Source organism: Acomys russatus, chromosome 10, assembly GCF_903995435.1.
Source record: "Acomys russatus chromosome 10, mAcoRus1.1, whole genome shotgun sequence".
Lineage (NCBI taxonomy): Eukaryota > Metazoa > Chordata > Mammalia > Rodentia > Muridae > Acomys > Acomys russatus.
The window spans coordinates 75,525,529-75,552,990 of NC_067146.1; the positions used below are offsets into that span (position 1 = coordinate 75,525,529).

General features: G+C 41.1%; 1 protein-coding gene across 1 annotated transcript in view; it reads right to left on the reverse strand.

Annotated features, from left to right (window-relative positions):
• Positions 1-27,462, reverse strand: part of Cntnap2 (contactin associated protein 2) — a 2,113,217-nt gene that overhangs the window by 410,143 nt on the left and 1,675,612 nt on the right. The window contains exon 15 of the mRNA XM_051152463.1: positions 11,514-11,641. Within this exon, the coding sequence (XP_051008420.1) occupies positions 11,514-11,641 (128 nt within the window). The remainder of the gene's footprint in view (positions 1-11,513; positions 11,642-27,462) is intronic.

Below are 27,462 nucleotides of genomic sequence, written 5' to 3' on the forward strand. Positions count from 1 at the left end.
CTGAGAGTTCATTTTACATCTGCTAGGATCAAAAATTCAAGTGACAGCACATGCTGACAAGGATGTGGAGAAAGGGGATCACTCCTCCATTGCTGGTAGGAGTACAAACTAATACAACCACTTTGGAAATCAATCTGCTACTTTCTTAGAAAACTGGGAATAGTGCTACCTCAAGACCCAGATATAACAGTACTACGCATATATCCAAAAGATGCTCCACCATAAAACAAAGACATTTGCTTAACTGTGTTCATAGCAGCTTTATTTGTAATAGTGAGAATCTGGAAACAACCTAGATGTTCCTCAGTCGAAGAATGGATAAAGAAAATGTGCTACATTTACACAATGGAATACTGCTCAGCTATTAAAAACAAGGAAACCTTGGAATTTGCAGGCAAATGGATGGAACTAGAAATGATCATTCTGAGTGAGGTAACCAAGACCCAGAAAGATACACATGGTATATAATCACTTATAAGTGGATATTAGCCCAATATGGGTGTCCTTTGAAAGACTACCCTCAGCATGGGGCATCAGGATAGATGCTGGGTCTCACTGCTAGACTCTGAGTAGAGTGCACAGAGTGGTATGGAAGAATGGGGGGATGGAAGGACCCAGAGGGTTCAGGAGCCCCATAAGGAGACCATGAAGGTTGTGGATCTGGGCATGGGGGGGTGCTTCACAAACTGTTACACCAACCAAGGACAGTGCATGCAGTAAACCTAGACCCCCTGTTCAGATATAGCCAATGAACAGCTCATTCTCCATGGTGGTGGGGGGAGTGGGGACTGCCTCTGACATGCACTCTCCTGCTCCTGATGTGATTACTTTCCCCTTGGTGGGGAGGCCAGGTGGCACTCAGAGGAAGGGGAAGCAGGCTATCTGGATGAGACCTGATAGGCTGTGGTCATATGGTGGGGGAGGAGGTCCCCTTCTATCAGAGGTCTAGGGGAGGGAAATAGGGTAGAAGAGGAAATGGGAAGATACAAGTAAGGGGACAACAATCTTAATATAATCTCAATAAATTATAATAAAAGCATTAAAAAGAGAAAAAGAATAGGCAAAGTGTCAAGGATGGTTAGAGGTACTGATAAGTGGACAATATAATCACCTTGGAGACAAATCTCCTTGTACACTTGTGAGGGATTATTTATATTAAGTTAATTGAAACAAGAGGGCACACCCTAACTGTGAGCTAGGCTCCTGGAGTTGTTGAAAAGAAGGTCAACAGAGGACTGACATCACTTGCCTCCTGAGGACTCATGTGACTAAGCACCTCAACCTCCTGCTGCCATGACAGCCATGATGGGCTGTGCCCTTGATTTGAGAGCCAAACTAATCCTTCTTCCTTTTAAATTGCCTTTGTTGGGATATTTTAACACAGTAACAAAAAACACACACACAAGGTTGGAAGGTAGAAACTAGAGAATAAGGGACAGCAAGACAGGCCTCTGTGTTCTGGTATTGAATCCTCCCCTCTGGACACAATGAATTCATATCATAATGTTGGAAGTGCAGATCACTAATGTTTTGAGAGTTCCAACTTTCAGTGGTACTAATTAGGGTATTTTTTTTTTTTAAAGAGCAGATGATGCTGGGACTTTAAGAAAAATAGTGATGGACTTCCAGTTTTCTCATCTATAGTGGAGGTAAGGTTGAATGTGGCAAGTAGAAGCCCAGAGGTAGTAAGATCTTATCCAAAGGTACAGGTTCCTGGAAGGAGGTGGGGTCTGATTCAAGGGGTGTTTGATTCCAAAGCATGTGTTCTTCATTCTGTCTTGTGCTTTGTCATTCTAAGCATGGTCCTTCACTGACCAGGGCAGCCACCCCACGGAGCATCTCAAGCCCTGCTTCAGATCTGGATCATAATTTATATTCTGGTTCTATCCCAGGTAAATTCTAAGAATATTAAGGCCTTGGCTAAGGTAATGGGGGAAGTAAAATGGTCAAAAATTTATTGCATGCATGTATGAAGTTGTGAAAGAGTTTTTAAAATGTGTGTAATATGATTCTAAAAAGCTTTTAAGCTCTACTCCCAGCTTCCCACTAGGAATCCAAACTCCAGCCTCGTCTCCTTATTCTTGCAATAAAGTTTTTTTTCTGGAGGAAACTAACCCCAGCGGGGATCATGTGTCATTTTCCTCAATAAAGGCCATAGATACTATTCAGTTCTGAACTACAGCCTAGAATAGGCTAAACTCTGCTTTATGTAGTGTTTTTCTCAATCCCCAGACTGTTCCACAGCAGAAACTTGTAAATCAATAGGTGAAGCCTTGTTGTCTCCTATGAATAGCGAGATTTCCAGTAGAAGTTCAACAGAGGAATCTGACCACACGGAGCCAAGGTATGGGAAATAAACTCTTTCCTGGATGTGGGAATGCTGTCACTTCTGTAGGGAATCCTCAGTTCAGGGCAAGATGAGCACACAAGAAGATGTCACAAACTCACCAGCCAGCCACATCAGCAGAATCCTGCCTGGACACCATTCCTCACACTGGATACCCCAAGGGATGTCATTCTTTCAAATATAGGCAGAATTGGAAATGGTAAACCAGAAATCAGTTATGCATACACAAACGGACATGTCCACACACTCTTACACACCGCCACACACCATATGGCTGCAAAATAGACTCTTTTATTTTTCCAAATTATAATCATTTTGCTTTCCATTTCCACAGCGAATTTACAGCGGAAGCTGAAGTTGAATGATCAAATAATATTAAAGCGCTGAGTCCTGCCAGGGTAACGGCCCATCACTTCTAATTTTTGAAAGTCACCAAAGAGGCTGGGAGATAAAAACGAAGGCACTCTTCCACTTAACAAAGTTGCTGTCTTTGTTAATTGGACCTGACCTCAGATGCATCCTGGGGCTGGTTTCTTAATGGGAAATGAGCCTAGGTTGTGAGCTTGAAAACATCACTGTCATGGCTGCTTCTTAGAGCCTCTCCTGCTCTGCACTTGCAAGCAGCCAATGGCAATCGTAGAGGAGACTGGGGCATTAAGAAACACACAGGTTAACGGTTTCCTCAATCTATTACTTAAAAACCGAATAAAATAAAAGCTATAAACATACAAAAAGCCTTTGCTAGAAATGGAGGCAAATGGAGAAAGAGAAGCTGCATATTTTATCCTCCTATCTTCCCACCTCAAATAGGTTGCATTCACAATAGGTGGGTTTGGTTAGGACTCATACCATTGTATCGCTCAGAAATTCATAGGTGGAGGAATAGGGCAGAGCATCAGTCTAAGCTTCCTCATAGGTTCTAGCATTCATCGAAGCTGTGGGCTAGTATCAAGCTCTTTGTACCTGTGTTTCACCATAAACCAATTGAGAGACCTTGGACCAGTCACTGAACCTCCTATGACACATCTTACTCATCTGCAAAATGAGAAGTCTGCACTGGCTGACCTCTGAGACTTTGCCCTCTACACATAGGAGGCTCTATGTGTGTGTGTGTGTGTGTGTGTGTGTGTGTGTGTGTGTGTGTGTGTGTGTGTGTGTGTGTATGTGTGTGTGTATGTGTGTGTGTGTGTGTATGTGTGTGTGTATGTGTGTGTGTGTGCATATGCATGCACATGCATACCTGTATGCCTTGCATATACATTCCTATACTGTTACAGTAATATACAGGGAATATAAGGAAAGAACATTTTCTTAGGATATATTTGCTACCAGAAAACAAATATATCCATTCTGGGACATCTCTTGGCATTGATGCCTCAATGATTATTCTGAGAAGACTTTGATTATATATATATATATATTAACACACACAGAGCAAAGCCCAAGTAGTAAACTTTAGTTGATGACCAATGTAGGGATGGAGATGGAAGGAAGGTGGTCCTCTAATGCATGCCACTATCACCCTACATAGGCTGTCCATAGAAGTCCATAACTTGTCTCTTCTGCTGAGTTAGGAGACAACTTTTCATGGTGATAGCATAGGGAAGGAAGGCAAGCCAGCAGTAACATGTGCTATATAAAAGAAGACTTTAAAGAGTCAAGCGCTCCCCATGAGGCAACAGAGAATCTTAGGAAAATATGTTCTAGGAATCTGGAAATCCATGAAGGAATTGCAAAGCCCAAGGCTATAAAATTTCTCTACCTGGGTTCATAATTGTTATGAAGACAGACACTGTCTCGAAGGTCAAGCCTTGCTGAGCTTTTCACCTTTGCCTTGATATATGTTTTTAAGTTCTTAATCCTTTCTAGGCATTTGGCATGTACCACTGCTGAGGATGTTAAAGTATATCAGAAATATTTTTAATTTTGAGGAGTCCATAGCCAGAGCTGGGGATATCTCCCCTCTACTAAGAGTGAGGTTAGTCACACTCTTCCTAGCTACTCTTTCTCTTTTCCACTTCCAGAATCATCCTTCAGTATAAACAATGTTGAATAAAACTTATATGAGGCAATTCATTGCTTTGAGCTCTTGCACTGGATCCCAAACAGACCATAGCATGCTCTAACCGTTGAATAGAGGGTGCCTATTCTAAAGTCCTATGGTACTAAACCTCAGCAAAGTGGTTATCTGACCTGTGAACAGTCAAGGGAGAGGAAGAAAGCCAAGTTTTCCCAGCAGGTCCATGGGCTTGACAACGAAGTTCCTTCTGCTTCAATTCTCAGAGTCCTTTAACTCTTACAGGAGGAACCTCCAATCACCTGATGTTAACCAAGGGGTCTTTGTCTACGTTTTTCTCCTCGTGCCTGCCTGCAAGGAAAGTGACTTGGAAATGACCTATCCATGTTTTGTTCTCTCTTTCAGTGCCTTCAGCACCTTCCTGGTACAAAGCCAACCTCCTTTGCTTGGTCTCCTTTTATCCCATTTGATGAAATAAAACATTAGAGCTCAAGCAGCACACACAAAAAAGCCTGTTGGGATATTTGAACTACATTTTTATAACCTCTTCCTTTGGTAGTCTTCAGGTCTTATTGGGTGAGGGAAAATAAACACCACTGGGGGAAGCATGACCTGTCAAAAGGAGGGGTGAGGAATGGAGCTATATCTTTTTCTCATGAATAATAGATGGGGAGAAAACTTTTTTTTTTTTATCAGCGATTCCCTTTTCCTCTTATACCAGAACCAGCTTTGTATGCATGTACAATGTCAGAAGACAATGTTGTGCTGGGACGAATACAGAGCACACACCTGCTTCCTCCTGTGTGCCAAACAGAAGGCTACCCTCTTCAGTCACTCTCAGGGTTAGACTGAAGCCTATGCGTGAGTTTTAGACCATGAGATGTGGGCAAAAGTGATTTATGTCACTTCTAAGTTGGCTCCTAGGGAGAACAGGCAGGGACATCAGTCTTCTTTGCTCTCACACTGTCCAGAACAGAATGCCATGAGGACGAAGGAGCCACTTAACGGAAGTAGCACGGGCTATTTATTGTCCTAAGTTGTGGAGGTGTCAGAACTTTCGTTGCAAGCCCATCCTACTCTTGGTAATTCAGTAAGCCAGGTGAAGCGGTGGGAGGCTCTTTGTCTCCAATATTTCCTGCTTCTCGGTGACTTCCTTTGTTTAGTTAGGCATTCCTCAGGGCTCATTAGTCACATTTTAGAATGAATTAGTCTGGTGAGACCTTTACATGCTACTAAATTACATTCTACTACCCGAGAGAGCAGAGCCTTTACTACTGAGGAGGAAATAGGTAGTTGAGACACTTTGGTAATATGGAACATTCTAGGGCAGGTATTGGGGTGTCGGAGGGTGGCATACAGTCCTGGTGGGATCTGGCCAGGCATGGAGCAAAGAAAAGATCTTAGGTACATGAAATGCCGCATGAAAAGATTCCTAAGGTTGAAAGGCGAGAGATTATGCCTTCCTAGTAAATGTTCAGACCCGTGAAACCCCAGGAATGTACAAGGCATGTTTTCTTTCTCATTCAAATCCTAACATCAAATCTAATGGAGTGTGGTAGATATGAGGGTTGATTCTACAGGAACCATGAGGATCTTTCTATACCTAGCTCTGAAATGAATTTGCAAACCCCCCTCACAGGGGTCAGGAATGGAAAGAATCAAGAGAGTGAATGAATTAATAAAAAGGGGTTTCTTTAGATTTGGAACCTGTACCCGGGACCCTTTCCCTTTCTTGTCCTTTTCTTTTCCCATCTCTTGCCTCTCTGAGGCAGCAAAGTGAAAGGAGGATAAAGAATCTTCCTACTCTGTCTGCAGGCTGGGGAGCTGCTATCTCATCACAAGGAAAACTGACTTCTCTCCCCACCCCCACCCCGCCAAGCCCACTGCACCCCACAGGAAATGTTTTATAGGTAGTGACTCAGTGTGTGGACAGGGCTGGCTGCACTGACTCTTGGGGTGAGGAAATGGCAGAGTTGAGCTCTTGGATTACAAAATTCTTGCAGCAAACAGAGCATGTGGCCTTTCCATTACTCTGGCATAGCTAATGCCTCTTGCAAGGAACAAATGTCCATAGTCATGTGGCTAGAACTCCGTCACCACCTCCTTCTTGCTCACTGCCATTTGTCTCTGTCCCTACAGTGCTCTCAACCTGGACTTGTGTATCCTTCCTGCCTTGCTTTCTCATCTGGTGACTCCTAGTTACCTCGGAAGCTTCAAGAAATTGAATTTGCATCTTAAGCGTGAAGTGTGACTGCAGTGTCCTGCCTGTCAGCTCCTGTTGCCTGAGCTGCTTCTGGTGTGGACAGGGAGGCAGTCTCCAGTAACACGTGCCTCTAATTTGTTTCTGCCTAGGTTTATTGAAAAGGCTTGCCTTTGTAGCAAACTTTCTCCTAATTAATTGTTTAAAGTCTATATCCCTAGAGGGGAGATGGTAAATCTTTACTTCATATGGCTGAGAGCAAAACAATTACCCAGCAAATCCTGTATTCCTGCAATTAATTATAGTCACTCTATACAGTAGAATAAGATTTCTGCCTTCAAAATCTGAGGTGGTTTTTTTTTTTTTTTTTTTCATGAAAGTTTCCCAGCAGCCTCAGAGGGTGTGATCATATTTAAGTTGGAAAAGTATCTACTCTGATACTGAGTTCTGATTCTCTAAATGGTTCTTTGTTTTTTTTCCCCTAGGGCTCCCTAGGTTAAACCCATGGTTTAGGAGAGATGCATAATTTCTCTGCAATTTTTATCATAGCAAGCCATCCATCACTAGTCACACTTATGGAGATTTGTATTTGGATGTATTTGGAGAAAAAAAAAAAAAAAAACAGCAGCCACCATGTTCAAGGCCTACCTATTTCACAGTGCTGTAGGAGACACGGGGCCACCGTAAATGGAAGCTAGCAATCCGGTTTAGCACTTTGATTTCATGAGTCTGTGAGTTCAGATGAATTAGAGTGAAAGCTGCAACTCCGCAGGCCTGAGGAAACCACCTGCATCCCTGAAACAGTTGGACAGAGCTTACAGAAAACCTTTCATCCTGTGTAAGTAGAGCCTAGGACTGGAGCCTGAGGTGCCATGCACCTCTGGAGAGCTGCAGATAGAGGCTCCTCAAACTGAGGGAGAGGGTGGGAGGTTTTCCCTCTACCCAGAGAGATGGAAAGGGGGAAACACAGAGGGGGACGAGTGGGCGTTTGGTGCTGAACCTGCTTTTTCTGAAGTTTTGAAGAGATCTTAAAGGAGTCTTTTTTTTTACTAATTTATTCATATTACATCTCGATTGTTAGCCCTTCCCCCATTTCCTCCCATTCTTCCCTCCCTCCCATTTCTCCCCTTCTCCCCTCCCCTATGTCTGTGACTGAGGGAGACCTCCTCCCCCTATATATGCTCTCAGAATATCAAGTCTCTTCTTGGTAACTTGCTATCCTTCCTCTGAGTGCCACCAGGTCTCCCCATCCAGGGGACATGGTCAGAAAAGGGGCACCAGAGTTCGTGTGAGAGTCAGATCTCACTCTCCACTCAACGGTGGAGAGTATCATGTTCGTCGGCTAGGTCTTGGTAGGGGTTCGAAGCTTACTGCCTATATTCTCCTTGGCTGGTGCCTTAGTTTGAGGAGGACCCCAGGATCCAGATCTGCCTGTCATAAAGTTCTTCTTGTAGGTTTCCAGGACCCTGTGGGTCCTACTATTTCCTCTTTCTTCCATGCTACTCTTGCCTAAAGTCTCAATCGGATATCCTCTCCTCTGACCCACTTTCTTGGTAAGTAAAGATTTTCATGGTACGTATCCCTTGGACTACTGTTTTGATATAAGTGTCCACAAATTTTGGGAATTCCTTGTTTTTAATAGCTGAGTACTATTCCATTGTGTAAATATACCACAGTTTTTAGTCCATTCTTCTACTGAGGGACACTTAGGCTGTTTCCATGTTCTGGCTATTATGTATAGAGCAGCTATGAACATGGTTGAGCATATGTCCCTGTTATGTGGTAGGGCATTTTCTGGGTATATTCCAAGGAGTGGGATAGCTGGGTCTTGAGGAAGCTCTATTCCCATTTTTCTGAGAAAGCGCCAGATAGCTTTCCAAAGTCGTTGTACTAGTTTGCATTCCCACCAGCAATTAAGGAGTGTTCCTCTCTCTCCACATCCTCGCCAACATGTTGTGTCACTTGAGTTTTTGATCTTAGCCATTTTGATGGGTGTAAGATGGAATCTCAGTGTCGTTTTGATTTGCATTTCTCTGATGACTAACGAGGATGAGCATTTCTTTAAGTGTTTCTCTGCCATTTGATATTCCTCTGTTGAGAATTCTCTGTTAACTTCCAAGCCCCATGTCGCAATTGGGTTGTTTGGTTTTGTGGTGTTTAATTTCTTGAGTTCTTTATATATTTTGGATATTAAACCTTTGTCAGATAAAGGGTTGGTGAAGATCTTTTCCCATTCTGTAGGTTGTCGCTTTGTTCTCTTGACAGTGTCTCTTAAAGGAATCTTTTAAAGCAAGCTCGTCCTTATAAATAATGGCACACACTTGTAAGGTGGCTTCAAAACTTCATGAATACAATCTTCTTAGCATGATGTGGGTGAGTGGGGCTTGTGCTAGGCAATATATACTAAACATGATAAATGTGACCAAAGCACTATTTTTTTAAATGTAGATCTATTTATTTGATTTAATGTATATATATATGGCTATGTACCATATGTGAGCCTGATATTTACAGAGGTAAAAGAAGGTGTATGGTGCCCTAGATATGGAGTAACAGGCAGTTGTGACCTGCGACGTAGGTGCTGGGGACCAAACCTGGATACTTCTCAAGAAGGACAAATGCCCTTAACCACCGAGCCATCTCTCCAACTCCCCAAGCTGAGTAAGTTTTAAAAGACACTCACATTTAACTGATCGTAATAATGCATCTAAAAACAATCTTGGGTTTAAAAAAAATTACATGAACATTTATCATTATTTGTCATTTATTATCATTATCATTTTCTCTTTTATTATGACAGAGTCTAGGTTAGGAAGATGCCTCAGTTGATAAAAAAAAACAAAAACAAAAACAAAACCCTTGCTTAGAATGCATGAGGACCTCGCGTAGATCCCTCAAACACATTTTAAAAGATGAGGATGACTATGTGTACCTGGAACCCAGCAGTGGGGAGCACACACAGGTAGATCGCAGGCTCACTGGTCAGCTAGACTAGCCAGAACAGTGAGGGCCAGGCTCACTGTGGACAGTAACAGAGGGAGACGTTCCAGAACTCCAGAATCAGCCTCTGCTCTGTACATACAGGCAAATGTGTGCATGCACACACGTGTGCACAGGTGCACACGCACACACACACACACACACACTCCTACCTTAAGTGCACCCTTTATCACTCCTTTCTTGAGAAATCAGTTACAAAAATGTTATATCAGAAAGCCTAGTATTAAATTATAGACCATCTGCATCTTCGAACACCTTTTCATATTCCCAGGTCACATAGCAAAGTGCTGCATAAAAAGCAAACCCCATCCATAAATTCTTCCTGAGGCCTGAGGTGAAAAAATAATACACTCTAACATATAATCTTCTCTTGATAGTAAAACTTGGATTTTTATGGTATTAAGTCAATCAGCAACTTAATTGGAACTTCTCTGTAACTCAGAGTAAAATTCAGAATTAGAATTGATAAACTGGAAATATTTTATGTTTATATACTAATAAGCAATTATGACATAATAAAATTGACTTTTAGTATACATGGCAGTCCAAATGTAAAGAACATGAGCTCATTTCTTAGCATATTTCTTAAATATTGTTTACTGTTCGGTCGGTGCCAGTATCTTAATGAGTTGAACAAGCATCTTATTGTGCACTTCCACCAAGACTGGATACACAAATAAAATGTTACTGTGTATAGCCAAGGCTTCATAACGATCTTTTTCACCAATTTCATTTCTTTAGGTAACGTTTTTCCCAATGCAAGAAGAGAAAGATCAGTCCAAATGCCACCCCTCTTGTATTAAGAGCGTATTTAGTTGCTGACAGTCTCAATTAACTAAGCAATGACCTGCTAAGCACATATTCCTACATTCCTTAAGACATCTCTTTGAGTGGTTGCAAGTATCTATTATTGAGTAGGCCCAATTCTCCATTGATTTACAGAAGTTGTAAAGAACATTCCATCTCACATAATGCTTCCCTAGGAAGACTCCAAACCCAGGGACTAAAACCTTTTATGGGCTCCCCAGGAGGCATCGGGATGCAGGTGGTATTCTCATTACCGCAGCTGATATAATGGAGAGGCTTGCCTGCGGTCCTCAAGCAAGCCTGTTATTGAGAGAGTGGAATCTAGGTCTCCCTTTGCCTAGTACACAACCACAAAAAGCACAGAAATCCCAGGAGTGTTGCCTGAATCACATGTGCAGGAAATAGAGGGAAATGATGCCCAGGATGCTCATTGCTGAATCCCCATAGCAACCTTCTACTCCTTCCCTCCCACCATGCATAAAGCACACCGAAGGGTATCAAACAACAAAAAACCTGAATGGTGCCCCTAATTAGGTGGGACCATCATGCTGAGTCTCTTACCTCCCACTGTCCTAACTAGCAGCCCCCAACTCTCTCTGTGGTGCCTAAGCCTGAAAGCAGGACATTGTTATAGAAACACTTTTCGCTTTTTGAGGGACCATCAAGCTTTGATGATGATGGAGTTTGATAGCCATAATGTCAAACTTTATATGGCCATAATCCAAGTTTACAATAATACATTAAGCTATAATGCTACTATTTATATCACCATAAACTCAGTTTTATGGTGATATAAATAGTCATGCTAATGGCATTAACAGCAGCACACAGTGGAATCCCAGCTGTTGAGTGGCACTTTTATGCTGTTAGCATTGCTGTTTATACTACCATAAGCTTAGGTAGTCAAACTTGGTTCATATGAATAGACAAGGAAGATGGATAGCCACATCTTACGCCTGAATTGAGGCTTCTGTATTGGACACACCGTCATCTGCAATAAAGCCCCATGTAGCTCTCTATTGGTCCCTGCTTGTGGTATATGATGTTTTTGAAGAACTGCTTTCTGGCATCTTCTGAGCAGCCTAGAAACACTATTTCAATGTGATAAGAAGGTGCAAGCCACAGCTGCTAGGCAAACTTACTGTCTCCTTGGCAGCGCAGGGGACCCACGCTCAGCTTGGCTTCTGAGCCTTGTCGGTCAGTATCTCCAACCACCACCTGGCTCACTGGCAGGTGATCTTTGTAGGATAAGAAGCCAGCATCCTTCCTCCTGAATCACAGGGAGACAGAAAAACATGAGAAGGCTGTGTTAGAATTATGGCTTATGTTGTCTGATCACCGAAGGCATTTTTAATAGTTGTCCAGAAATGTACCCAGTAAAACCTCAGATGGAGTTTACACTCCTCCCACAATAATCCTTCAGAGCGTGGTTCAGAGGCAACTCGGGCATGGTCATCTGATGGAAAAATAGAACTGACATTCTGATTTCCAGAACCTGCAACTAATAAGCCATTGGCTATTTCAGGTAGGAATTAGACCATACCACATGCCCCATAGGCAATCCCATGTGGAGTTAATGGAAAGTTCAGCAAAGTAGTGGGAATGAAATACGGAACAAAGTCCTGTTGAAATCTTTGTCTCTTTAATTGGTTTGAAGCAATTCCTTCAGAGACTTCCTTTCTTGCTGTGCATCAGCTAAATAAGGGACATCTTTTGTTTCCTAGTCCCTTCTTGTTTACTTGAAAACCTGAAATCGTTCGTGGAAGTCTCCAGCATAGAGCAGGTGCTCTGTAAGTACTGAGCCCTATGGATAATGAGCAGTGGCGCTGGCCCCACTTGCATTTTTCTGCCTAGGTTCGTTCTGTTTGCCCTGCAGTTGCCCATTCATTCCATACCTACTTTGAATTACTTACATATTTTAGTAACTATTTGAGAATTCTATGTATTCATACAATGTGTTTGATCATATTCACTCCGCCCTCCTCTGCATAACACCTCCCAGACCCTCCCTTACTCGTCACATCCCTCCTAATTTCATGCTCTCTCTCTTTTTTTTTTATAACCCACTGGATCCAACCAGTGGTAGCCCCATATTTTTGGGCATAGGACCATGCACTAGAGTGTGGTCAAACTTCCAGGGGCTACACCCTTAATAAAAACTGGCTCTCTCCTGCAGTCATTAACTGCCAATAGCTTCTCAATAGAGGTAAGGGCTTATGAGCCCTACCCTGCTCCATGCTACAGCGTGGACTGACTTTTTCTTGTGTGGGTGTTATACAGGCAACTACAGTATCTGTTAGTGCCCAGAAGACTGTGTTATACCTGAGTCCTGAGTCCTTCCCTGGTTCTTACAATCTTTCCACCCTTCTTCATGACATTACCTGAGCTCTGGGGGGAAGCAGGGAATGGTATGCTATAGGTGACCCACTTATGGCGGATCACTCCCTAGACATTTATTCTCTGCACTTTGGCCAGCTGTGAGAGTGTCTGTGTTAACTGTCATGTGCTGCACAAAGAAGCGTCTCTGATGAGGTCTGAGTGGTACTAACCTATGCAGACAGAGATACAGATTTAGAAGTAGTGTGTTCACCCCTGGGGTTCATACACGCCCCAGTCATGGGTTCTTGACCAGATTACAGTACAAGGCAAGTATTTCCTTGGGTGGAGTGGGTCTTAATGAAGGATAGGGATGGGGCCAACTGCGAAGAGCTGCCCTGCACTGAAGCCCAGGAGAAGACCTGAGGGTTGGGCTCAGGAGCAGCTACACATAGTACTGCCTCTCTAAGGGCTGGCGCAAGACAGATTCTACTCTGCAGAAAATCTATGCTCTATCCTATTTTCCTTCTGTGGCATCTTGCTATTCACCTTCTTTGGGGCTGGGTGGGTAGGAGGCATAAATCAGGGGGAGGTCATTCTGAAAACATAATTTTTATGCCAATAGGCCTGAATGGAAATAACAACGGTGAATGCTACTTTTGAACAATGAGAAATCGAGAGAGATGATTCAAGATTAAGGTTTTTTTTTTTTTTTTTTAAATAAATTATTATCCCTTAGCAAATAAAGCTAGTGACTGGGGCAAACCAATGAAACTCCACCTTGAAAATTCTGTTCTTTGCAAGGACTGTATACTTGTCCTTGAGGTTGTTTACAATCTCAGTCTCCCATTTGTATCAGGAGCAGGAAACTGGGAAGGAGATACAGAACTGGGTGCGTGGGACTCAAAGCTGTATTTTACCTTGGTTTAGTTATTTCATTGTTCTATGCTTTTCAGAAGTACTGCTTATCCATCTGAGCCAGCCAAACCTCTGGACTTTTGCTGATGCCGTCATCCCTGGTAATCAGGCTTCAAATCAGCCAGTAGGATTTTCCTTCTTGCAAACTTACTTTCCCTTAGCAGAATTCTAGGAATTAAAATCACTTCAAAGAGGAAACAAACGCTTTGTTGTTTTTTTTTTTTTTAAGTTATGTGTATGGTATATGCGTCTGTTCTTGTGTGCATGCACATGTTTTGTGCTTGGGTGTCTACATACATGTGCCAATCAGAGATCCATACTGGCCATCTTCCTTCATTGCTCTTCATCTTATTTTTTGGGAGAGACTCACTGAGCTTACGGTTTGCCGATTCAGCTCATCTGGCTGATCAGCAAGTCAGGAATCCTCCTGTCTCAGCTCTCTTGGCATTGAAGTTATACATATGTGCCAACATGGGCAGGCTTTTATGTAGGTGCTGGTTATCTGAACTCTGGGGCACAACACTGTGAGGCAAGAACTTTTTCAACTGAGCCATCTCCCTAGACAAAAGCCTTTAATAGTAAACTTGATATTTACTCTTAAAGAAAACAATAAACGAAGGCAACCTAACTGCACATGTAATTTGACAGCCTAGTAGAGATGATTCCTATGGACATGGTACCAACATGCTCTGTGGCTGATGCGCCTTAAGGTGTGTCTCTAAGCCACTGTTCCACAAACTAAATCCTAAAATCCAAATTCCTCTTGTCATCTGCTTTTGTCTGACCCAAGAGTGACTTTGTGATTGGCTTTGCAGTGCCTGGTCAGCACCATGTCTCAGCTTTGGTACACAGGATCCCGAGCAGAATGGGTACTCCAAGTGAACACTTATAGCTTCACTCTTGGAGCTTCTGAAAGGCAGCATGGGTGATTTTATAAAACTAAAATGTGCTCTGTGAGAATGGCTCCGTGGGTAAAGCACTTGTGTGCACAGACACACAAGACATAAGACTTTTGAGTGGTGGAGTACCTGACATTGTGTAATAAATGAGTACTGATCATAAATATCTGAAAGGTACAGGTCAATGTGTTTTTACACAATGTATGTAAACCATGTATGGGTAGGTAGGACGCTCACATGTGCAACCACAACTCACGTACTAGTTTGGAACACCTTCCGTGACTCAGAAGTACCTCCCTCACCCATTTCCTATAGCGAATACACTGTTTAAATGTAACTGCTATGTAATTCAAAATATTCAAATATCCAAAGTATTTGGAGTCCTGTTCTGAATGAAACATTGTGCTATATTAGTGAAAATGCAATATCACCCAATAATGGAGGCCAGGCTTCTCATGTTGTCAATTGGGCTGACTCTAGGGCTGGAATTTGCATATAAAGCTGCTATGAACATCTTTTTAACGGAATTACCAACTAGCACTGATGAATCTTTACACAAAGCAAGCAATGCTGGGTTATAAAGTCTGCCTAACTTTTGTGATAATTTCAGGCTGTTTTCTCTAGAGTGTATATCAATTTACATTTCTACCCGAAGCACATAAGAATTCAGATTGCTGAGGAGCCTTGTTTGTATCTGTACTGTCAGCCATCTGTGATAAGAGTGATTAAATTCAACATGGTAAGTATTTTAAAATACCAGATAAGAATATTTTTACATACAGAAGTCTAGAAATATTCCAATCTCTGTGAAATTTAATTGCACATGACAAACTTGAAAGCATAGTTTTAAATCTTTGTAATAGCATTGTTTCTAGAAGCCTGGGCATTGTATCCCAACTAGCCACCAGTAAATTACTTTATTAGAAACTGATTAACGTTAATAATGATAGGGATTTACAAGCCAAAATTTCAACACCATCAATTTTGTATCATTGTCAATGAAGCCAAAAATTTTAATCATTTTTATTAGGCTTTCTTAGCAATGTGTGTTATAACTACTACAATACTGGCAAGCATGAGAAAATAGAGAATTTACATTGGCCACAGTAACCAGCTCATAGAGAACAGTTTAGATTATAGTCTAGACTATTTTTATCTCAAATTCTGGGAGTTTCTACTAAAAATAGAAAAGAAAAAAACCAAGCAAACAAACAATCCCCGGTGTCAATTAGAAGTCTTTATTGTGCAATTCTAATTTATAGATGAAAGCATACTTACCAGATACACTCAACTAATATTACATATTGAAGTTACACACAATGTCCCATATTCAAGAATGTGTGCAGCACTTACAATTGCTCCCATGCCATCATATACTACACCAAGCAAGGTCTAGCTCTGCTTCATACCCAGAGGATCCAGTTTGGACTGATCTATTAATGCTTTTCTAGAATACAGCTAATTGTCACAAAACTGACATTTGCTAAATCAGAAAAAAAAGCACTAAAAAAGTCCATCACCCTAGGTAAAATGAAAAAGTTACTTTCTAAACCTATTCTGGTCAAATATCTAAGTAGAACTCCACAGAAGTTAAAGTTGCAAAGAGACACATATGGAACAAATCCACAGACAGCAGTAGGCGGTTTGATTGGCACCGTTTCTGATGTGATTTTACAGCACCTGCCCTGAGAGCTGGAGGGCGACCCTCAAAAGGATTTACCTGATATTCTCCTTAGGAGCTTGCATGACGTATTCTTATTTTTATAAATTTGTCATTGCAAACACGACTTTGTTGGAGTCAATGACCTTTAGAGATTGAGGTCAATCTAATTTAGGGAGACATTCAGTACTATTTGTCATGTTAGCATAATACACTAATTACATGTGATAGTGGGCTTGTATATTAGAGGAATTCTGTCATCAGATGAGTCCTGACTCAGACTCTTGCATGGTCCATCAGAATTGTTAGTTACAGAGGTAAAACCTGAGCCTCTGGGTCCATCCTTGAGCTGTTTTACTCCACCATGGCTTTCCTGAGGAAAATGGTTATGCTCAGCTGCTCGTCCCCTGCCTGCTGAGACAGCAAACACGCTTGTAGACAGCTTAGTCTTCCCCTTAGCTCAGTAACTACATACTATGTAAAACAAACAGTGCTCTTCACAGTAGAGAGCTAGTTTTTCTATCATGTTCCCATTCTGTCCTGTAGAGCCTTAAGGAGGCATTTAGGGAGACTAGGATAGGCTAGTAAAGAATGATGCAAAAACTATTTTCCCATCCTCTCAGCAGATCAGGCTGTGCCAGCATGGACTCCCTTCCATCAAGAGTACCATAGGCCAATAGAGTAGGCCATAGAGTAGCATAGGCCAATAGAGTAGCCCATAGAGTAGCACAGGCCAATAGAGTAGCCCATAGAATGGCACAGGCCAATTTTCTAGAGAAGAGGAGATTCTCAGCTACCAGTAAGAGGTGGCATTCCTCTGAGACAGTGTCCTAAGGAATCCTTCTCCACTTTAATCCTGTAAAAGACAATTGTGCTATGGCCCATCTGTTTCCTGTTGGTTTCTGTTTCCTTCATCCTTTTCCTGACTATAAAGGCTCTGTTGAGCTCTGTTGAGCTCATTGATCCATTCATTCTATTTTCTAGAGTACAAGATCAGATGTTGGTCTGATTCTAGCACGGATCATAAAATACAAGGAAATGTTTTAATTGAATTTGTTGTGATTTTGTTTTTCTCAGACTGGATCTCTGTGAATGCTGTGGAAAGAGGGAAAACAAGTTCCTGGGCCTCTTTAAGATGACTAGGTTGGGAAGAGGCAGCTGTGTGTTCCTCAGGGATGCCTTGCCATCCCAAGACGGAGCAGCATTGCCAGCTCCTCTGTGGTCCTTAAGTGTAGATAGGCCATGCCTCTGCGCATGTATCCCATAAGAGCCAGTGCAGCATAGCTGTGTCACCACAAGGTGAAAAAACGCAGCAAAACAAAACTCCCTAAATACTTCCAACAATGTCCTCAGTTACCATTGCCCACTGAACCTTCCTCAATGCTATGAGACAGTGTTCCCTATAAAGCAATTAGAGCAATTAAGAAAACAGCCGTCACAACTAGATCTTTAGAACCCATGCCTATGTCCCCTATGAAATGAAAGTAATTACAGACTCAATTACTTTGTTTCAGTGGGAATAGATGAGACCTTTTTTAAATGCTAGACAATTATGTGTTTCATTTAGACTTTCTTAGAAAAAGCCTCTATCATCATCTTGAGCTTTGATGCAAAATGGTATTCTCTGATTTGCCTTTCTGGATTGCAAGCTCCCAGAGAGCAGACATGTTGTTTCATAAAACTTTATAAAATAAACACAAGGAGGTAATTAAAAGTAGTTGGCTTCCTGTATTTTGTGGCTGGGTAAATACACAGTCAAACACAGAAACTAACAAGGCATAATTCCAAAGCAGTCGTCAGAAGGAGTTTACTATCAATGGGGACAGATGGGAAAGAAAACGATTTTTATACTGAATACCTTGAATAATATTGAAGTATTTACACCTGTAATTTTCTTCAATTAAGGTTTTATTTTTGCAAAGTAATACTGAATAAGATACTTAAATATTATTGAAATGGCAAAGGGAATATATAACTTATGTCTTAAAGGTAAATCTTTAAGATGTTCTCTATAAAAGAAAATTGGTTAATTTACCCAAGCCATACTTTCTCTACCTACATATGAAAGTCTTAGGCTCTTTGATTCTACTTTTACGTTCTTAACTCTAGAACAATAAGGAGTTACTATTGGAACAAGTTTTGTCTACTTCCACATGCATAAAAAAATCATGCATGTTGAGTCTGTTTTTCAAGAGTCTGGTCCTTTGAGGAAAGATCCTTTGAGGTGCTTTGTGGTGTGATTCCCATTGATGACAGGACTTTCTGGCCCTATAGAGTTCTTCCAGAACAGTGATGAGCATTGGGGACAGTGATGTCTGGGAAATGATCTACTTAACAACCTCCTTCATTTTTCAGGTACTAGGTTAGGAATAAAACAATGCTTGTTTTTATGCCCGCTACTGATTAGTAGCTGAGCTAACAGAAATAGAAACTTCCAATACTCTAACTTGAAGAGAAAATACATGTTTACATTTCTCAAGTTGCCTGAAAGAATTTCAATAGACTTCTGTCAAGTGACACAGAAATGTGTTGTTTTTATTCTATGGAAACGTTTTCTTATTGGGTGGAAGACTGCTTTGAATCTGTCCATCCATATTTATATTTTATCTATGCAAGGATTGCCTTGTGTTTTTGAAATGAACAGCATTCTTCCCATATTTGTGTCTCTGCATATCTAGCAAGTCATGGTCAATGCCTGGCCTCTCAAAACCTAGTCGATGAGAAAGCATACCTTATCTTGGCTCAGAATCTTTCAAACACAGGGTGGATAACCTGGTTTTTCTCATTGTTTCTCATGTATAGTGGATATAAACATGTTTTTTTTTTTTTTTTTAATCCTGAATGTGGGATGTGAAACAGAGGGTGTATGGTGTTTGTACACTGAAAACAAGACTTATGAGAGGACATGTGCTGTTTGTCCACAGGAAGAGAAAATGCCTCTTGTGGGGTCAGGGTCTTTGTCAGCTGAAAAACATCCTAGTACAGACTATGAGAGGAGATATATTTGAACCCAAAACAAAAGGCTTGGCTTTTTTATTTTTTGCCTTTTGAATTGCTTTACATCATTTGGCTGTTCACTCCTCCACTTTGAGACACTCTAGAGAGAAACACTCGAGAGAATACTTTGGGATTCTCTGTTGCAGCTGCTGCTCCTGGTTCCAGCTACTGTGGTTGCAGTCACTTTTGCTGGATTTCCGAGTTTGCTGTTTAACGGGTCTGCTGGAATCCTGACAACAAAGAGTCAAATCTTCCCAATGAACTGAGTCTAAAAAGGTCTACTTCTCCTGTCCCCATTAACTTATTTTCTCTCCAATCTAGGGTAAAGAGATTGGAAGGGAAGTATAGGCATTAAAGAATCCCAAATAAACTAGGTTTTCAAAAGATCAAAGCCTACACTCCTGTGTTTTTGAGAAACAAAAAGGATGCAAAATTTGTAATGTCACATGTAGCTGGCCATCTATCCTGTGTTTCCTTGGCCGTATCCTTTCTCATGGCTCATCGGCCATGAGTAAGGCTGAGTGGACTTTTGGAGAGATTCTTTTGTGTGAATACATGACTGCATATATGTGTGCAGGTGCATGCGTGTTTGCCTGCACACGTGTGCACATGAATGTGGAGAGAACAATCATAGCTATAGCTTTTGAGATGTCATCCACTTTGATTTTATGAGATGGTGTCTCTTACTGGCTTGGAACTTGGCTAAGTGTGGCTGGCCAGCAGACCCTGGAATAGGCCTGTCTCTCCTCCCTGGTGCTGGTTATCAAAACTCAGATCTCCATGCTTGCAAGGCAAGTCCTTTACTGACTGAGACATTTCCCACAACCCCTTTGGTGGGATGCTTTAAAAGTTGCTCCTGACTGGCTTCATATCACACATCCTGTATGTGGCCCACAAAGCGCGGCCTATATCCTCATTCCACAGAATCCTGAAAAGGAAGGCCATTTCCATTGCCAGCACCTCTGTCTACCTTCTCCTTGAAATGGGATGAGGATATTCCAGGATGATGTGGTTCAGCTGGACTTTGTGTCTCTCAGACTCCAGAAGACATGGCTAAGCCATCTGATTTATTCTCTCAGTCCAACCTCTGCCTTCTTGTGCTGGTGATGGAGACTGCACGTGAGGAATACACCGATAGCTGTGTGATCCAGCCTTTCTTATTGGCCCCTCAGGCTTCTCCAGGAATGGCCAGGTTTCTCTGGCATTATTTGAAGAAGGAGATGATACTGGTACAGCTGACCCAGGCATCTCTGAGAACCTATTTCACAGCTTGGAGAAGCTTAATTTATTACTTCTTTTTCTTGGGCTATGAAAAATCTAAACCTAGGCTATTTTTGGGGCATCAGATTTTATCTAGTTTGATCCCAGTATGAGCTAGTCCATTCTTGGTTCTATTGGACCAGGCAAGGAGGTGGGGAACTGGGGGAGGAGGTAAATTCACAAAAAAATTCACTTCCACCTTTTACATGCCAACACTTCAGCAAGCATTCCTCAGAACTTTCTGGCACTGCATAGGTAACAATGAATCAGGGCTGATCATGGTCAAGTATGCCTATAATCTCAGCTTTTCTCCTGAGGCAGGAGGATCACTGTAAGGTTAAAACCAGTCTGGTTTTCATACTGAGTTCCAAGCCAGCCAAAGCTACTGAATATGGCCTGTCTCAAAAACCAAATGCAATCACCAACAAATAAACAAGTAAACAAACAGATGAGCGGCAGGAGAGCAGGTTGGAGCTTGTAAGTGGTCGGCTAAAGATGAGCCAAGCTCAGCGGTTTCCACTGGGCACAAAACTGAAAGGTTAAAGTGATGACGGTAAGCAACAGTGAACTACTACTTTGTGGCGGGAACCTAACGAAAGCTAATGGATAAATACTTGGCAATAAAAAATGTGGTTAGTCATCTCCAACTTCAAACACCCTTCCAAAGATTTGGGCTGTGCAGCGCAGTGGTTGTTCTACAATTGAAGTCCACAGTTATTTGGGAGTGATTATTTTATTCCTGTGGTGGCCCAATAAGGTGGAATGCAGATTTCCTTCCCAAAGCTCATGCCATCCTGGAAAGAATGGAGTTTCTGTGCTCACCTCCATAGGGTTTAGCGAACAAAGAGTAGAGGCACTGAGCTCTTTGCTCTCCGCCAATGTGTCCAACTTCACTCCCCTTTTGCTTAATTCACATCCCTTCTCTTGGCTGAGTGCTCCTTGGTTATAGCTGGGTGACCTTCAAAGTGTATTATGATATGCCCTCTTTATTAAGAATTCATTTGTCCAATTTTGTCTTTGTTTCATTCTTTGGAACTACCTTCTACAGGAGGAGTGATTAATGTTGGGCTTACTCACCCAAGTGCCAAGGGCCAAGGTAATTCTGCATTTCTTTAGTAACTTGTACATAAATCTCCCCAATTACGAAGATAATGAACGGCTTTCCCTACCATACTCCTTGCTTAGACATCTTTGTTCAAAAGAGCATCTGTCCTAACACATTTGGTTCTAGAAGGAAGGGTGATAAGCTATGTGTTTTTATTTTATGCATTTCCCCATCATAACTGGTGGTATTTTCCAATGAGACAAGAATTTTACTTTTAACTGAAAAGTGTTTCCTTTTTTCCTGTAGCCACTTTAAAGCCCCTTCCACATAGCACAAATCCATGTTAACATTACTCATATTGATCATCTCTGTCTTTTTTATACAAACTTCATACTTAAAAAAAAATAGACTTTGTCATTCCCTGTTCATCCTAACAGGCTCCTAAAGTGGACACAATAGACTTGCTTGAAGGTAGGACCATTTTCTTTTACTGGACTTTGAACTATGTGATGCTCTTAAGATGTTCAATATTTGTTTTTATGTTATCAATATCTTGAAGATGCAGAGGGATGGGAAATTCTGAAAAAGATACATCTCCCTGCCTACAATAATGAAAAACATTATACTTTAGGATGAGATGGCCCAAATAAAAATAAACCTTCAAATTGCCACTTAGGAACTGGCGCTAGCATCAGAGGCAGTGAGGAAAGTTTGCTGTCAGTCTCCAAGAAGAAGAGAGAAGGATGGATCAAGAAGATTGAAAATAAATGATTTAAAATTTGGAAGAAATTCAAAAGAACCATGGCTAATGTGAATGAGGAAAAGCAAAAGATCCTATGAGGAAAAAATGTCAATTATTTTAAATGTTGTAAAATGGCAGGTATCAAAAATTTAGAGAACACATCAAGCATTGCAACATGGAAGCATTGGTGTATATGCTGCAGGGAATTCTGGTGGACAAATGCAGAAAAAGTTGTGTGGCTCATCATTAAATGGGAATTGAGAAAGTGAAGATAATCCCTAAGTTCTTGTCTCAGAGTTAAATTAACATGCAAAACACATCTTGGTCGACCCCAGAGGGGCTTTGGTACTCAGCATTTTGTGGGCTGAGAGCTGATATAGTTACTTGCATTTTATCCAGTACATCTGCAAGCAATTTTCCAATATTACTTTCCAACCTGTTGGGAATTCTTGTTTTATGGATGCAGATAGCACCTATCTTTGTTTACATAATGACTTCAAGGGCATACAGGTTGGAACAGGATTGCTATGGCTGTAGACTTGTGACCCTCCAGCATGCTCTTGTTTAGGATACTGTGAGCAAGGAGCACATGGATTGTTTTTTCAATCAGAGATTATTAAGCACATGACTTTCCCAAAATGTGAAAAAAAAACAAAAAAACAAAAACAATGTATTTTGGAAAAGGAAGTTTGGTTCCTCTTCTGTCCAAGGAGGAAATGATTGGAATAAGAACCTACTGGAACACCTATCTCATCATGAGGTTTTCAGTTGTGTAGCTTGTTACACACAGATGGATCTTCGCTTCAGAGAAAACAGAAACTGGGTAACACACTTAGGAGTATACTAAAACTTCAGTTGATTAGATTTTTAAAAAAAAATCAGTGTCATCTCTTTTCACAAATTCATCTTATAAATCTTTGAAAGCAGATCATTTATAATGCTGTCCAATTTATGAAGCAACAGGTAAGCCTTCTGTTCAGAAAGGAAGTAATGAAAATAAATCATTATCAATAGAGAATATGTACCATCAAGCAAAGGAGTGAAGGGCATGAACTGGCAGGGCTATACCAGCATCTTAGCAATGCAAAAATGCCTCATTTGGTTTTATGAAGTAAATGAAGCAATGGTGAATTAATTTTGCTTCCCCTTGAGAATGCAGAAGAAGAAACTGCCACAATTTTTCAGAGTATCTAGCTGCCAATAATCTAAGATAGGAAAGTGATGTGGGGTGATTTGAACTAGGATCGCTCCATAGGCTCGTATATTTGAGGGCTTGGGCCTCATCTTGGGGGGGCGGTTGTTTGGAAAGGATGAGGAGGTGTGGTCTTGCTAGGGAAGGCGTCTCAAAGTTCATGTGATTCCCAGTTAGTTCTCTCTGCCACATGCTTGTAGATCAAATGTGAGCTCTTAGCTACTACTCTGATGCTATGCCTGCCTGACTGCTCTGTTCCAGAATGGGCATAGAATCCCCTTCTGAAACTCTAAGCGAAGCCCTAGTAAACTCTTATAAGTTGCCTTAGTCACAGTTTGCCTTCACAATAATAGAAAAATGATTAAGATATGATGCCAGTAAGTCTGGAGAGGATTTAGTTATTTCATTTTCTTGAGATGCACACTCACTATTTTGATGAGCAATTCTAATCTTGAAGAAGATTGTTGTAGCATTCTGTTCTGGATTTCTTGACAAGAGACAGAAGTTGCTTGCCTTTAAAGCCATTCTCTTTTCCCCACAGTAATGAAGGGTACATTTCTGACATTTTCACTGTGTCCTCACGTGACATTTTTCCTGTGTTTATGTGCAGAAAGAGAGAGCAAGAGAGAGAGAGAGAGAGATACAGACAGACAGACAGACAGACAGAGACAGAGAGCAAGAGAGACAGACAGACAGATAGACAGACAGACAGAGACATATAGAGACAGAGGCAGAGAGACAGAGACAGGCAGAAAGAGACAAAGACAGAAAGAGGGGGAGGGAGGGAGCTCTCACATGTCTTCTTATTGTTGTATCAACCCACTGGACCATGGGCCCATTCTTTTAAATTCACTTAACCTTAGTTACTCTCCTAAAAGCCCTATCTCCTTCAGTTTTTGATCTTAGCCACTCTGATGGGAGTAAGATGGATTCTCAGAGTCATTTTGATTTGCATTTCTCTGATATCTAAAGACCTTGAGCATTTCTTTAAGTGTTTCTCAGCTATTTGGTATTCCTCTGTTGAGAATTCTCTGTTTAGTTCTGAGCCCCATTTCTTAATTGGGTTATTGGATTTGGTGGTGTTTAGTTTCTTGAGTTCTTTATATATTTTGGATATTAGCTCTTTGTCAGATTTAGGGTTGGTGAAGATCTTTTCCTACTCTGTAGGCTGTTGCTTTGTTCTATTGACAGTGTCTTCTGTCAACTGACACTCCTTCATTGCTGGTGGAAATGCACACTGGTACAACCACTTTGGAAATCTATCTGGTGTTATCTCAGAAAACTTGGAATAGGGATTCCTGAGACCCAGCTATTCCACTCCTTGGAATATACCCAGAAAATACTCCAGCACACAACAAGGTCATATGCTCAACCATGTTCATAGTGGCCTTATTCATAATAGCCAGAACCTGGAAACAGCCTAAGTGTCCCTGAGTAGAAGAATGGATAAAGAAACTGTGGTACATTTACACTATGGAATACTACTCAGCTATTAAAAACAAGGAAATTATGAAATTTGTGGAAAAAATGGATGGAACTAGAAATGATCATAATGAGTGAGTTAACCCAGAAGCAGAAAGACTCACATGGTATATATTCATTTATAATTGGACACTATCCCAAGGGGCATGTCCCATGAAAGACCTCACGTACCAGGAAATTGGGATAGATGAAAGGACATTCTATTGGTACTCTAGGAGAGAGAAGTATGGGAGAATGGGGAAATAGAAAGATCCAGAGGGTCTTAGAAACTTACAAGAAGAACATTATGACATGTGAATCTGGGCCCAGGAGTTCTGCACAAACTACTGCACCAAGCAAGGACAATACATGCAGTAAACATTGAATCCCTACTGGTATCTAGCTAATGGACAGGACATTCTCCACAGTGGAGTGGAGAGCGGGGAATGACTCTCACACAAAAACTCTGGTATCCTATATTTGACCATGTTTCCTTGATGGGGAGGCCCAGTGGCACTCAGAAGAAGGATAGCAGGCTACCAAGATGAGACTTGATACCCTATAATCATATAGAGGGGGAAGAGGTCCCCCTCAGTCACAGACATAGGGGAGAGGAATAGGGTGAAAGTGGGAAAGAGGGAGGAATGGGAGGATACAAGGGATGGGATAACAATTTAGATGTAATCTGAATAAATTAATTAAATTAAAAAAAAGCCCTATCTCCATACACCGTCACATGAGAGCTCAAGGCTTTAATAGACACAATTTATGTAGACATAATTTAGTCCATAAAGATTACTGATAATTTTCAAATTTGGAGTTTATGGAAACAACAACTTTGGAAATTAAGTCCTAATATACTTCCTGTGTAATAAAAAATGTTTGACATCCCATGTGGGCATGCTCTGTACGCTTAGTGTATAAATCTAGGAGAATTATAGTGAGAAACTCTGCATCAAATACAAATATATTTAGCTTTGTTTAATCCAGTATTCCTGAAAAGAAACTTTTTACATCATACGTACTAATATGTTAATAAATATTGTTCAGCACTATGCCTTTCCATGAAACATAGATTTTGGCATCCAGTGGATTCTTAAATATAGTTTTGTGGAAAATGATTGCTAGATCCTCAGAATGAATAAATGGGATTAAGAGAAATTTGGCATGTTCTAAACATCTTAGTCATGAAGACTGTGTCAAATGCTGTATTCTCACTCCCACCAACAAACAACAGTGAGATGATTAATTTTGATTGTCAACTTGATTATATTGAGAAATGCCTAGGAAGTTAGAAAAGTCCACCTCTGAGTATGCCTGCATGGGTGTTTCTGGAGATAATTAGATCTTGGATGCTCTGACCTAACAAATGGATCAATATGCCAGTGGGTTAGTAATATGATAGTGTTATTGGAGCCTGATGGAAAGAATAAGATGTGGGCTTTGTAGGAAATCACTTGGGATCATGTCTCTGGAGGTCATATTGTGTTGTGGCCTCTTCCCGTATGCCCATGAGGTGAACATCTTTCCTCTGTCTCTTGTTCCTGCCATCATGCTACGGTCAAACAACAATGAATTTGAGTCCTCTGAGACTGAGTCAAAATAAATGATCTCCCCTTATGTTACTTTTGTCACAATGATAGGAAAAGTAACATAGACAGTATATGTCTTCCTCAGCTATGATGGTCTAGCCCCTAGGCTCTATTAATACAACCAACTAAATTAGTTTTCTTCCCATAAAAATGGGAGAAGATACTCATCTTAGATGTTCACCAACAAAAGAACATTAAGAAATATTGTAACATACTCAATAATAGAAAATAGGCAGGAAGTAAGATGAAGTATGGTGAGATCTTGATTGTCAATTTGATGGGATTTAGAATCACCATGGAAACAAGCATCTGGGCATACTTGTGAGGGAGGATGTACATAAGGTTAATTGAGGTGGGACTGTCTCCCTTAGGTAGGGGCAGTACCATTCCAGGAACTGGACTCTTTGACTACAAAGGAGACAATGAGCCTGAACACCACCCACTTTGGCATCTGCTTCCATTGCAGATGCAAGAGGATGAACTGCCTCATGTCTCTGCAGGCACACCTTTCCACAATGATTGACTGTACTTTCAAATTACAAGCCAAAGATAAGCCCTTCCTTCCTTAACTTTACTTTATCAGTTGTGCTGTTATGGAAAAACCCCAAACTATAACATTGAGGAAAAGTGTCAACCACAATGGTTTGTGTCTGGTGATCCTATTTACATGATGGTCAAAACCAGGCACAAATTATCTATTGTCTTAGAAGTCAGAACTGTAGTTTTCTTTGAAGGAATTTACTGGGATCAGCTAAGGATTATGGTCCATAGCTTGATCTGAGTGATGATTTCATTCGTGGACCAATATATAAAAATGATCAAGCTACACTGTTAGGCTGTGTGCTTCCAGCTATAATATTTACAGCTCAGAAGGAAAACTCATTGGTAGCTTATTGTTACTGTTTTGGAAAAAGTGTAATTCCCAATTCTTGTCCCTTCTTTAAATAGGACCCCAAGTTATGGTCTCAACTTTCCTGTATCTGGGCTTCTGGTAACCTGAGAGGTAATG